The sequence below is a fragment of the Prinia subflava genome, chromosome 2 (assembly GCF_021018805.1).
Source record: "Prinia subflava isolate CZ2003 ecotype Zambia chromosome 2, Cam_Psub_1.2, whole genome shotgun sequence".
Lineage (NCBI taxonomy): Eukaryota > Metazoa > Chordata > Aves > Passeriformes > Cisticolidae > Prinia > Prinia subflava.
The window spans coordinates 107,123,695-107,135,701 of NC_086248.1; the positions used below are offsets into that span (position 1 = coordinate 107,123,695).

At 39.8% G+C, this 12,007-nt stretch overlaps 1 protein-coding gene across 1 annotated transcript in view; it reads left to right on the forward strand.

Annotated features, from left to right (window-relative positions):
* The window catches only part of PLCB4 (phospholipase C beta 4), a 184,376-nt gene extending 172,445 nt beyond the window's left edge, over window positions 1-11,931 (forward strand). The window contains exons 35-39 of the mRNA XM_063391480.1: window positions 3,473-3,574; window positions 4,705-4,762; window positions 5,183-5,269; window positions 7,341-7,377; window positions 10,113-11,931. Coding sequence (XP_063247550.1) covers window positions 3,473-3,574; window positions 4,705-4,762; window positions 5,183-5,269; window positions 7,341-7,377; window positions 10,113-10,201 — 373 coding nt within the window. The 3' untranslated portion in view covers window positions 10,202-11,931. The remainder of the gene's footprint in view (window positions 1-3,472; window positions 3,575-4,704; window positions 4,763-5,182; window positions 5,270-7,340; window positions 7,378-10,112) is intronic.
* Window positions 11,932-12,007: the final 76 nt, after the last annotated feature.

Here is a 12,007-nt window from a genome sequence, read left to right on the forward strand (position 1 = left end):
ATTCTAACCTACCAACAGGTAGATGTAGGAATGGGCTTCTTTGCTGATTTGCGTCACCTGAACCTCCTTAAAGGCAGCAGGGGTGATGAAGCATTGGTAGTTTGCATTGACTTTACCCAAAAATTTCAATGCAGAGGCTAGAAACTGGGAAGTATCAAATATGGAAATACCCTTTGGAGTTGCTGTCAGCCGTGGACTCGTGTTTATAGCACTGGTGGCTGTAAGAAGGGTCCATGAGAAGTGAGGTCAAAAGGGGTTGCGGGATAAGCTACGTTAGACTGATGTGTTATCTTCATACAATATCCTGCCATAATCACACAGAGGATGCTACATGACACTAATGCTTTTGTAATTAACCATCCTGCCTATTTGAAATCAAATAGAATTGAATGCACATTAGAGTCACAGTGCTAAAAATGGTGGTAAGTAGAGGAATCTTCTTTTTACCCTATGTTCTATTATCCGAGGCAGCCTGAAAGCATATGGACATAAAATATGTGTGTACACATAATATTTATATTCATATCTAGATTCATGCGTAATTGTCTTCAGCACCTTTCTCATAAAAAGCATGGTGGAAAAGAAATAAATAAATCACATTTGAAGAAGGAATTGAAATGATTTTTTAAAATTCCCGAGTGAAAAAGCAGCTTATCATTGCATCAGAGAGAACACATGCTGGGAGCTGCAAGCTTTTCATCCAACAGAGAATTGTCCCAGCACAAGGCTTGTAGTGAGCTCATCTTTATGTTAATCTCTGTGTTAACCCGTCTGTTCAAGCTGTCCTGCAAAACATACCCAGTCAAATATGACGTCCAAATATTGTTAAATTATTATACAAATTCAAAATTATTAGCCAAAAGAAGGTGCAGTCCTTGGTTCTGTACCTCTAAGTCATAGTTGGCTGCATCAGCCTGGGAAATCACTTCACTTTTTCTTTTTTTGAGTCTTTTTTTCCATCCTACGTGAAATTCATCAGAATGTTTGGAAGATAATTTACTAATATATGGCCTATAAAAGTAAATGTTTTATTTCCTTTTCCATACACATTTCCGTGTCCTCTTAACTGCTAGAAGCTGTCATTTCAGGCCACTAGTATATATACACTAAGGCAAAACTTAAATTTTTTAAAAGCTTTTTTCTCATTGTTTTAGTCTTTAGGTTTAGAATTTCTGTATCTGTACATTGTTTAGACATCCCTCTATCATTTCTTGTATATGATTCTTATATTCTTAGCATGGATTTTGCTTTCTTATTAGAAATTATTTGTGTTCAGTCCATGTATTGCTCTGTGTTTAAACCTACTAAGAAGCAGATCTGAAAATTTACATCCTGAAAAATACCAAGAACTCTCTTTGCTCAGCTGTCCCAGGAGTAACAACCTTCAATATTCTTTCTGCTTTATTCATTGCAATTTAGTACGTTTCTGCTTATTTGGGAATTATGTGCAGACGGGGGACTTTCCTGTTTAAAACAAATTTAAGACTGTGTCTGAATCCATGAATATTTCAGAAGAATTTGAACTGTGAAATATTGAAATGTGAATAATAATGCCCCAAAGAGATGTGATGCTTCATCATTTGTAAACATTTTAATGCAATGTATTGTATGTAGAAGACGTGTTTATCCCTGGAGGCCAGGAGACAGTTTGGGTATAAAGAAGTTAAGTTTTAAATAAGTTTTGGGGTGTGTGTGAGGGCAGCGTGGGATGGAGCAGGCTCTCAGCAGGCTGTGCTCGCCACTTCCCTCTCTCTGAGCTGGGTAATGGGTTGGGTATCACAGCAGAGGGCACAGAGCAGGCAGCAGAGATCAATAATCTCAAGTGATGCAGTTGCCTGCTGTAGGAAAGGTGCTTTCCCTCCATGTGCAGCACAAAAAGCAATTTCTGCCTGTGCTTTGGGCTCATTTAGAAACAAAGCAGAAGGCAGCAGAAACTACTCAAAACCTGAAGCTTATTGAGCTCCAGGGGTGCTGAGCCCCCTGCCTCGCCAGACTGAGTTACCTGGGCTGATCTCTGCAGCAGCTCAGAAACTGGGGACTTGAGGCTGTTATTCACAAGCATTATGTACTCCAGATAAAATAACCTGAGAGAGAGAGGGGGAAAAAATTGTGTGGTGGGTTTGTTTTTTTTTAACAGAAGAGATTTCTATTTATTCAAACAATGCTGGTGTCAGAAAATGACATGTTAATGCACTTTAATGTCATCTAAATATATATATAAATTCCAAGGATAGACGTGCATGCTTAAAGTTAAGTATCCCTTCAAAAGACATGTTTGTATAAATTCCAGAGGTGCAGTCACTATGACTCAGTAGGGAATCAGCAGCTAAATTGTGCAGTGCCACGTTTTTCAGAACCCTTTTTTCTTTTTCTTTTTTCTCTTCACCATCCTGGCTTATCCACTTCTCCCAGTTCCATGAATCACCACAGCTTGTGGGAGGGAGAGTGGTTCTGCTGGAGACAACGTGATGTGTTGGCCCTTTCTGCCACCTCCATGGCCAGTGCCTCATTTCTAAATCATCAGTGATGCACAGTTATCCTCTAATCCTCTTAATTTCTTCCACTCTCAAGTTGTATCTGATGCAAACAGGCTAAGTCAGTTTGAACACCTACACGAACTTTTTTCATATCCTTCAGCACAGTAATCAAAATAAATTATTTCAGCACGCCTCGTAAGACAGAGCGCTCGAAAATCACTTCAATTTCAGTACAGAAAATAAAAGCTTTTATTTGGAGAAAGGATTGTTGGAGTGACATGTGTTCTCAACACATCATTTTTTAGAACCCAGACTAATTTTTGCTGTGATACCACTGCTTTTAAATCTATATCCAGGAAATATTTAACCTTATGAACCCTTGGAGGGAAAAGAAATTTTAAAAAAGGCACTGCAGTTCTTCAATAAAATTTTTCGAAAAGCTCTCTCATTTCGCAGGAAAAGTTAAAACATTCACTGAACCAGAAGGAGAAACCAAACACAAGCCTGACCATGGCCTAAACCACTCTTTTCAGGCCCACAGGCCCACAGTAGAAGTTTTAAAAGGAAGTCTGTCAGCTCTTACTACAACTAGCAAATATTATTACTGTTGATATTGCTGTTACCTTCTGAGTGCAGGATTTGTAAACTTTTAGGCAGTTACAAAGACAAATTTCATTTTCTAAAAGGCTGACAGTAGCTTGTACTAGGACAACCCGCATAATAGGGAGAAAAGGGAGTATTGCATACCCTTTTATAATATTCAAAGTGTAAAATAGCTTTAAACTGATTTTTCAGATTGTATTCTCTGGAATAAATGGAGGTTTCTGGATGCTTGCTCAAACTGTGTAAATTCTACCCAGGGGGAGGGAATTTTATGTTGTTTGTTCTTTCCTCTTCCTTAATACTTCGAGGGGAAAATGACCACAGTGTAGAAGAGCCCAACCTCCACCACAGCTGCCACTTAGGCCTTAATGACTGTGTTTGGTCTTGCCCAGGGAAAGCAAAGAGATGCGTGCCAACCAGGCCAAAATATCCATGGAGAACAGCAAAGCCATTAGCCAAGACAAATCTATCAAAAACAAAGCTGAAAGAGAGAGGTGAGTATCCCTTCCTGACAGGGGAAGAGGGCTGTCAAAGGCTGACAGGGGAAGTCATGCATTAATTCCATTAAAACCACGCTTTTATGATGGAAACAAGGTCTAAATTGTGCTGGATGTATTTTTAGATGACCATTTTGGAGAAAAGTGGTGCTTTTCTCATATTTATCCTTTTAATAACTCTGATGCCCTGAGCATCTTTGACTAGAGTAGGTCCAATCACACTATGAAATTTTAATTATTGCAGTTGAAGAGCATTGGGGGTTTTTTGCCTTTTCAGTGAAATGAGGGCCTGACTGAGAAGGGAGTAAAAGCAGAATCTGCATGATGAAATCTTGTAAGCCTTCGGGGTTTCCCCTCCATTGTGGCCTTGCCATCTGGCTCGTTGTTTCCTTTTTTACATCCCCTCCTTGGCACTGGGCTATTTTGGTCCCGGAGCCCGAGCCTGCTCCTGCTGAGCCAAGTCCCTGGAGTGCTGCGCTGTCCCGGCTCGTCAGGAGGAGGAGCTGTCAGAGCCCTCAGTAACCCTTTGCTTTGTTGTGTCAGACCTCACTCGTGACTCCAGGAGAAAACTGTTCCCAGAGCTGGAGGCAGGTCTGGCCTGTGGGCTGATTCAACTGTAGGAACTATTTTTGTTCTCTGGCATGGCAGAAATCTTAGGAAGAGACATTTAAGTTATTTTATGTAACTATTAATTGTTTATTTATATTTTTACATAAATAACAGCTTTAAAAGCTTGCAATATTGATGTGTAACTTTCCTTATGATCATCAGTTGATTTTTTTTCCATTACCACTCTTAAGACACACAGCACTTTTTATGTAGCAAAACTGGCAGCAGAGTGCAGCAAGGGATGCACAAATGAATTAAACTATTTTTTTGAAGTTTTGATCATCACTCTTGAGTAAGGAAAAAGCAAACTTCATTCACAACAGTCAAGTCATCAATCAACTTGGAAATCTCTAAGTGTGAAGTTCTGTAGCCAGAGGAGTGTACAATTTGCCATTATTCCCACCTGGTACAGATAATCAGAAAACAAAACCTTTCAGAGTTTGTGATTCTCTCTGTTGTAGCTTTTGGGTTTCTTTTTTTCCAATGAGTCTTCATGGAGAACATTTGCATTTTTTCAGGCGGGTCAGAGAACTGAACAGCAGCAACACGAAAAAGTTCCTGGAAGAGAGAAAAAGGGTAACTATAACCTTGACAAGTCACTGGACACTGTTTCTGGATATTCTTTTTCATTCCTCTGTGTTGAGGATTCTTGTCTTTGCTTTGTTGCACATACTTGTAGAATAAAAGATCTGACATCTATACAAGATGAAGCTATTTTGAATTAACAGAATTACTGTTCATTCCTGTGTGTTTGCCAAGTTGATGTATTATGTGCAATATGTATAATATGTATCTATTAATTATATCAATTAATAATACAATAATATTAAGCTTTTATTAAGATTGGGTGATGCACTAGGCCTCCTGTGATGTTTTGTACCACCTAAATGGGGCAAGGTAACAAGGTAACATGTGTATCTTTCAAGTAGGTTTTTATTTTATTTGTTAATAATGTGTTATATTCTCCCTCACCCCATTATTTTCTCTCAATCACAGCTGGCAATGAAGCAGTCAAAGGAAATGGATCAGTTAAAAAAAGTTCAACTTGAGCACTTAGAAGTCTTGGAGAAGCAGAATGAGCAGGTATCTTGTTTTAATGGCTTAGAGAAAAGCAAGCTAGGGAAAACGGTAACCAGAGTCAGGCTGAGTAGAATCCTTCTGAATGTAAGTTTTTACCAAAATGGGGACATTTTCGTGGTCACTACCTACTTGGGGAGTCAAATGGAAGAGGTGAGGTGATTAAATGATGATACAGCACCAGATTTGTTTCCACTGAGCCTGTGGGAGCTGAGCTGCTCAGCCAGAGTGCCCTTTCAGCTGTTCAGCCACACTGATACTCGTTAGCCAGATACGACAGTCATTAAGGACCCAGCAGATCCATTTTAATTACTCCCCAAAAGCAACTCAAGCAAATCGGTTTCCTTCATTCTGGAACTTACATTTCTAGTGCTGATTGAAAAATTAGAGGTGAAACGTGCCCAGAGCATCTCTGAACTCCCACAGACAGTGAGTTTGGAGTGAATTCTAGAGATGTACAGTAGCATGGGGAGTTTTATCTGTACTAGTACACCCTTTCCTAATTAAAATACCTTATTATTTTCTGCTAGTTTATAAGCCCATTTTTTTTTTAATTGAAAAGCTACTTGGCAAGGAAAGGAAAATTCTAATCTTATTTCTGGTGGAAGCAACACTCAGTTCTGAGCAGCTCCCTTGTTAAAAGGTTGAGCCAGAAGAGCTGGAATAATTGCATGGACTTGCAATACTGCACTTAAAAATGTAAACTGCAAGAAGAATATACCCAGCAGTTCAGTGAGGTGGAAGAGAAGGGGAGCATTTAATACCCACTACTTTCCATTTAATACCCATTGCTGTTAAGCGTTATGTACTCACTTCTTTGTTTGGTAAATGTTCAGAACTTGAACTCTCTGGAAGACACCATAACACAAAGCCGTCTTGCAGAGAGGTAGGGAAGGGAGTAGTACAGGCAAATCAAGTATTTCCACTGTTAGGAGAGAGTCCTACAGCCCCAAAGCTGCGCCTGGGCAACTTCCAGGGGGTGACAGCACCCCAAGATCTCAGGTGGCTGCTGCCACCGAGCCCCAGCCACCACGGCTCTGCTGATCACTCCAGCTCCTCCTGGATAACAACCCCGAGTCCCGCTCTGATCCCTCACAGGGTTGTTGTAGGTGCCACCTCCAGCATCCAGCGTGAGTGGATCTGTCAGTCAGTCCGCTCCTGAGCACTGTCTAAAGGCAGGGAGACAGGATCTGGGGGAGGCAGGACCTGGGGGAGGAAATTGGGCCATGGCAGATCTGTAGCGTCACTGTGATAGCTGACAAAAAAAAATACGGGCTTGTTCCAGAGCTCTGGTGTTATCAGTTCTTTCTTTCCATTGGCTTTAGAGAGCTTTGATTGTTTTTTAAAATGCATAAGGAGAGGAGAGAATGATTCTGGTCGTGCTTTTGACCATAATGTGATAACCAAGTTCTGTGTAAGGGAGCTGGGGTAATTGTGAGTCACTGAAGGGTCACCTCTTTGAGCAATTGGATACATCCTCACCTGGGCTTACAGCTCTGCGGCTGAGGGATGGCTCAGCCTCCCTGAGCTTGCTCATTTGCCATTTAAGGCAGATAAATCATCAGTTATTAAATGGAATAAGCTCCTCTGTGTGCTGGTTATCACTTCTGTGTGGGCATGTGGTGGCCTCTGCCACGGGGGTGGTCCCTTACAGCTTTTTAACTCACTCTAATTTGATCCATCAGAGCAGATATTTCCATATGTGCTGTTTGGATCATTTCCTCGTAGCCCCAAAGTGCAGCAGTGCAACCCCCAGCTGGCTCTGGTGTCACTGTTATACACACTCGTGTATGAAAGGTAGTTGGATCCAGGTGGCATTTGTTTAATGAGGATTTTGAAACACTTTTTTTTTTCCTGATCGAACAAGGCAAGAAAATTTTCATACAAATATACAATGGAGAAAAGTAGAATTATGGGTGGAAACAGCCTTCAGTACAAACTGTTATAAATTTGAATTTGTTTTGTTTTATGTATGTTTTTCTTGCATTAAGTTTTCAATCTCACTTCAGTTTTCATTCATTTAATTTGCTTCTTGTTGTATTACTCAATTTTGACATTTTTATTTTTGTACAAACAGCTTTTGAAATCCTGTCATGCAGTGTCTCAAACACAAGGTAGGATGGACGTATAATAAGCAAACTATTATTTCAGTGTGCTTTCCTTCTAAATTAAATCATTATCATTGGAGCCCTCCTTGTAAATGCAACCATTGGGAAGTGCCATTGACATAGTGAGCACAGTGCTAATCTTGTTTGCACACAGATATTGGAGCCTGACACAACATTAACAGCGTTTTGTGCTTTAGCATCTGAAATTCAGATGGATATGAACAGTGATGCGCAGAAGAAATATTTAGATATTAACTTGTACATTAGCTGCTGTTACTGGAATATCTGCTTAGAGTTCTAAATTGGGTCTGTAAGAGGGGCTGTTGATCTAAGGAAAGTATTTTAGTGTTAACACACGTATGATTATCTGCTAATGCTGATAGTCAGACAAAGGGTATCCACATATCTCAGTATGGTAATAAAATAAGTAATTCCACACTAAGAATAGCCAAATATAGAATAGATGGCTGGAAATAGCTTCCTAGTGTCTGTGGAAGAGCACTTTAAAATTCACTTCAAATTCCAACATGTTACAAGCTCTGGCAATTACACTTAATGATGTGGCTGTGCTGCTGTGGCTCCCTAAATAATCGTTACTCCAAGAAATCCTATTAACCCTTGTCTTTCCAAGAGAAAGAGCTGCACTGGGCTGGAACATCCCCTTGTACAGCACTGCCTGATCTGAATTAATCCCTTGAACTGATAACATCTTGCACTACTGACAGCACCCACTGTAAAAACCTTTTTTTATGGACACATAAGAATGAAAAAGACTCTCATTAGGCTAGGGGGGAAAAAGTTATTCTTCTTTTACTGTATGTGTTTCCTAGCTTGTGTGAGATGTCAGTAGAGAGCACCCTGAAAGCAGAGTCCCTTGGCTGCCCCTGACTCCATGGATCCACCGTAGGTTCCAGAGGCTTGTCCTGTTGTGCACTCTCTGGCCCACCCTCAGAACGGCACAAATGAGATCCTGCTCCTCTGCTGGATGCTAATGTGCTCTTTGAAGCCAGGTTTTCCAAAAGAATTCCGTACACAATACACTGGGAATATTTATAGGACACTCTGCCTGTAGTCAAGTCACAAGCCTGAAACGTGAATTGTATGAGTCACTAAGAAAAAAACACAGGGTTTTGTTTTATTTGGATGTTTCATTTCACACACAGGCAAAATCCAGCCATTTCAGAAGAGGTTGTCCATATTGATTTATTTATTATGTTTCCATATTTTCATGTTAAAATTATTTCTTCATTACTTTCAAGCTTTTAAGTCATTTAAATGGAAAATGTCGATTAATTTTTAATCATATTTATGATGTTTGCTTTGCTGTTATCATAATTACTTTTTTCCCCCCAAGAAGATGATGAAAATAATTAAGCAAGTGCAGGGCTAGATTTTTCAAGGAGGCAGGTATGTCACATCTGCATAAATCCACGTTTACCTTGAAAAGGAATAGAGATGCACCCTCATTACTTTAGACCCACATCTGCCCATTTTCACCTATGCAAATAGGGGTTTGCACATCCAGAATAGGTGACTCCTTAAGTAGCAGCTCGTATAGCCAAGTTCCCTGTCTAAGCAACTTTTACAACTTCCAGGGGAACATAGTTTATACAAATCAAGTCCCCTAGCCATTATTCCCTGCATGACACGTGTACAGCAATTACACCAATGAAAATAGCAGCTTGGATTGTCTCTTCCTAAAACCTGTCCTGATGCTCCTGAGTTTGATTGGATAGACAGGTTAGATTGCCCTCTGGGTCAATTTATTCAGGGTCCTTGGGGGCTGAATTTAAATAACTTCCCAGACTGAGAACCCCCAGGGAAAATGGAGATGCTGACTCTCAGTTCCTTTAAACTGCAGAGTTTCAAACCAAAACACGGTAACAGGAGAAGAGAGTGTGGCTCTGTGTTCCTCTGAGAGAGAGAGGAATTTAAATAGTGCCCTGTGAGTGGGGATTCCCAGGCCAATCACCATTTACACACAGAGCTTTAACTCTGCCTGCAGAGCCCGAGGCAGGCAGAGTTTATAGTGAGGTCTGGCATGTATTCATTGCTGGATTTTGCATAATGCATTTGGGTACAGCTTCAGGTGGATTCAGAGTGTGTAATCCCATGGAGCACAAAGCAGTATTCTAATCCTCAGGTGGAAAACACCCCCTCTGTAATCATAAGGATCTCCAGGTCAGACAAAAATTAATTTTTAAAAAGATACTATTTTTAAAAAGTATACTATTTTTAAAAAGATACCACTTAAAAAACCTTGCCTACTGCAAGGGAGATGTTACACTGATGGATTTTTGTCATTCCTTGTCTTTATGAAAGAAACAAATCCAGATCATAGATGAATTTCTGGCATTAACACATTGCAGTAGTATCACAACAGCAGTAAGGATACATTCCCAGACATTTCCTATCCAGAGAAACAGTGAATTGGCATCTGCCTGACTTTTTCCCCAAAACTGGGGCTTCTGCATTTTATCACACACTTCTTTAGAAAGTCAACCAATGACTCCCAGAATAGAACAAAAAAATATTTCCTAAGAATTTGTAGATATAAGGATTACATCTGATTTTGAAAACAGAGTGACATGAGGTGGGGGGACGAGGGGTGTAGAAATAATGTTGTCACTTATCTCTTCAGTGTGTTTTGCCTGTGTTTCACTCAGACACTCATGTGAAACGTGCTTCATTGGGAGCAAAAGGTCTAATGCAACACTTCATGCGGTTATTTTGGATTGTAGGCAAAGGAGATGCAGCAGATGGTGAAGCTGGAAGCAGAGATGGATCGCAGGCCAGCAACAGTGGTTTAAAGCCTCAACAAGCAAATTGAAGTTGGAGAGCACAGCATCCTTAAAATGAGAGCAAAATTCAAAATAACACTGCTGAGGTTGAAGAGTGGGCTTTTGGTTTTGTTTGGTTTTGGCAGGGGTTTGTTTTGGGTTTTTTTGTTCTTAATATATCAAGTGTAGCTATGGACCACCAAGTCTTAAGGTTTGCATTGTTTCTTTTTTAACACTGGGCACTGAATTTCCTTTGTTGGATTTCCGTAAGAATTTCCTTTGTTCAGAAAAACCCCGACCCGAAGATGAGGAGAGTTGTTTAAACCCTGTGCTGTTTTCCTTTCTGTATCTCACCAGGCACCTTGCCTGCATGAGAATCACACGATCAGAGCCTCGAAACACAGGAGATATCTTTAACAACATCTCAGATGGCAACAAAGCTGTAGTTCGAGTCGTGTAATTTCCCATTCGTGTTCTCATGTGTGATGTGCTGTGCAGAAACCCCACGCTGCCAGACCCCACCGTGCCACGCCTGGTCAGATGCTCAGCCCCTGATGTCCCTGAGCCCACTGAGCTGGACCTTATGCCAAGTAATAATTAGGATAGTAAGGAGTGGAGTTTGGGTGATTTGAAATTATATTTCAAGTGGGGTTTTTTCAGGCAGCAGACAGCAGGCAGTTGAAAGGTAACTGCGTATATTCAAAAGTACAGTGTGTACAAAGTCATCGGCCAAATTCATCAGCTGCAGCAGTAACTTGACAGAGTATTTCTGCAGCCGAATGATGTCATTCACAAGTGCCATATCAACTCTATCATGTCTGAGAGGAGCCAGTATCCTGTAGAAGTTACTGCAGTGGGTTACCTGGGGGAAATACAATGTATTCGTGCCAAAACTGATCAGTGCTCTAAGGAATTACGTATTAGGCACTTTAAGAAAAGTTTACATCCTACATTGCTTGTATAGAAATTGCATTTTGATCCTGTTGCCGCAGATCCCGGATTCTACAGTTCATTGTAACTTAAAAGATTGTTTAAATGGCTTTTGGCAAAAAAGTTTGTAACTGTGAAAATGTAAAAAGTATTTATACACTTGGGAAACACAACATTGTAGAAAATCACATACATGTTGCTACGTGATAAAATTAGTAAACAGAAATGCTAAGAATATGTTTGCATGTGATACAAATGCTATTAAGGCTGTAATGCCTACTATATGACCACAGTCATGCTACTAGCTGGTAAATACTGAGTAAATGTATGGCACAGAATATTGTTTGATTAATTACAAAGACTTTTAGCATTACAAGGTCTCTATATATATGTGTGTATATTAATTACGTGGGCATTCTTGATACTTGTAGTAAAAGAGAAGTACATAAGTAATTTAATTTTACACAGAAGTATTTATGCAGATTTTCAGAATTTCATATCAGGAATAACCTTTTTATGTCCATTAGATATAAAAACAATTTGCTAATGTGTTAATTTGCATGTTTCCAGAGCTTGCTGTAGTTATACTGCAAAACAATGCATGTAAGCATTCGGCTTGGAATTTGTCCATGCTGCCAATTCAAAGATGACTGCATGGAAAACTGGTAGTTTAGAACAAATCAGATTTCTGATTTCAATGTACTAAGCACCAATTACTTTGTTGTATATGCTTGTACAAACAAATTCTACATATTCCTATAAACAAAATAAATGAAGAGAGATAATTATGTTATTGTCGGTCCTGAGATAAAACTTTCAACTTCTCTAATAAAAACCTTAAAAATTCAAATCCTTTAGTTTTGACTGCAGTGAATTGCAGGGTGGTGGTGTTATTAACTGAGGATTTTTAGCAAGCTGTATTTCCT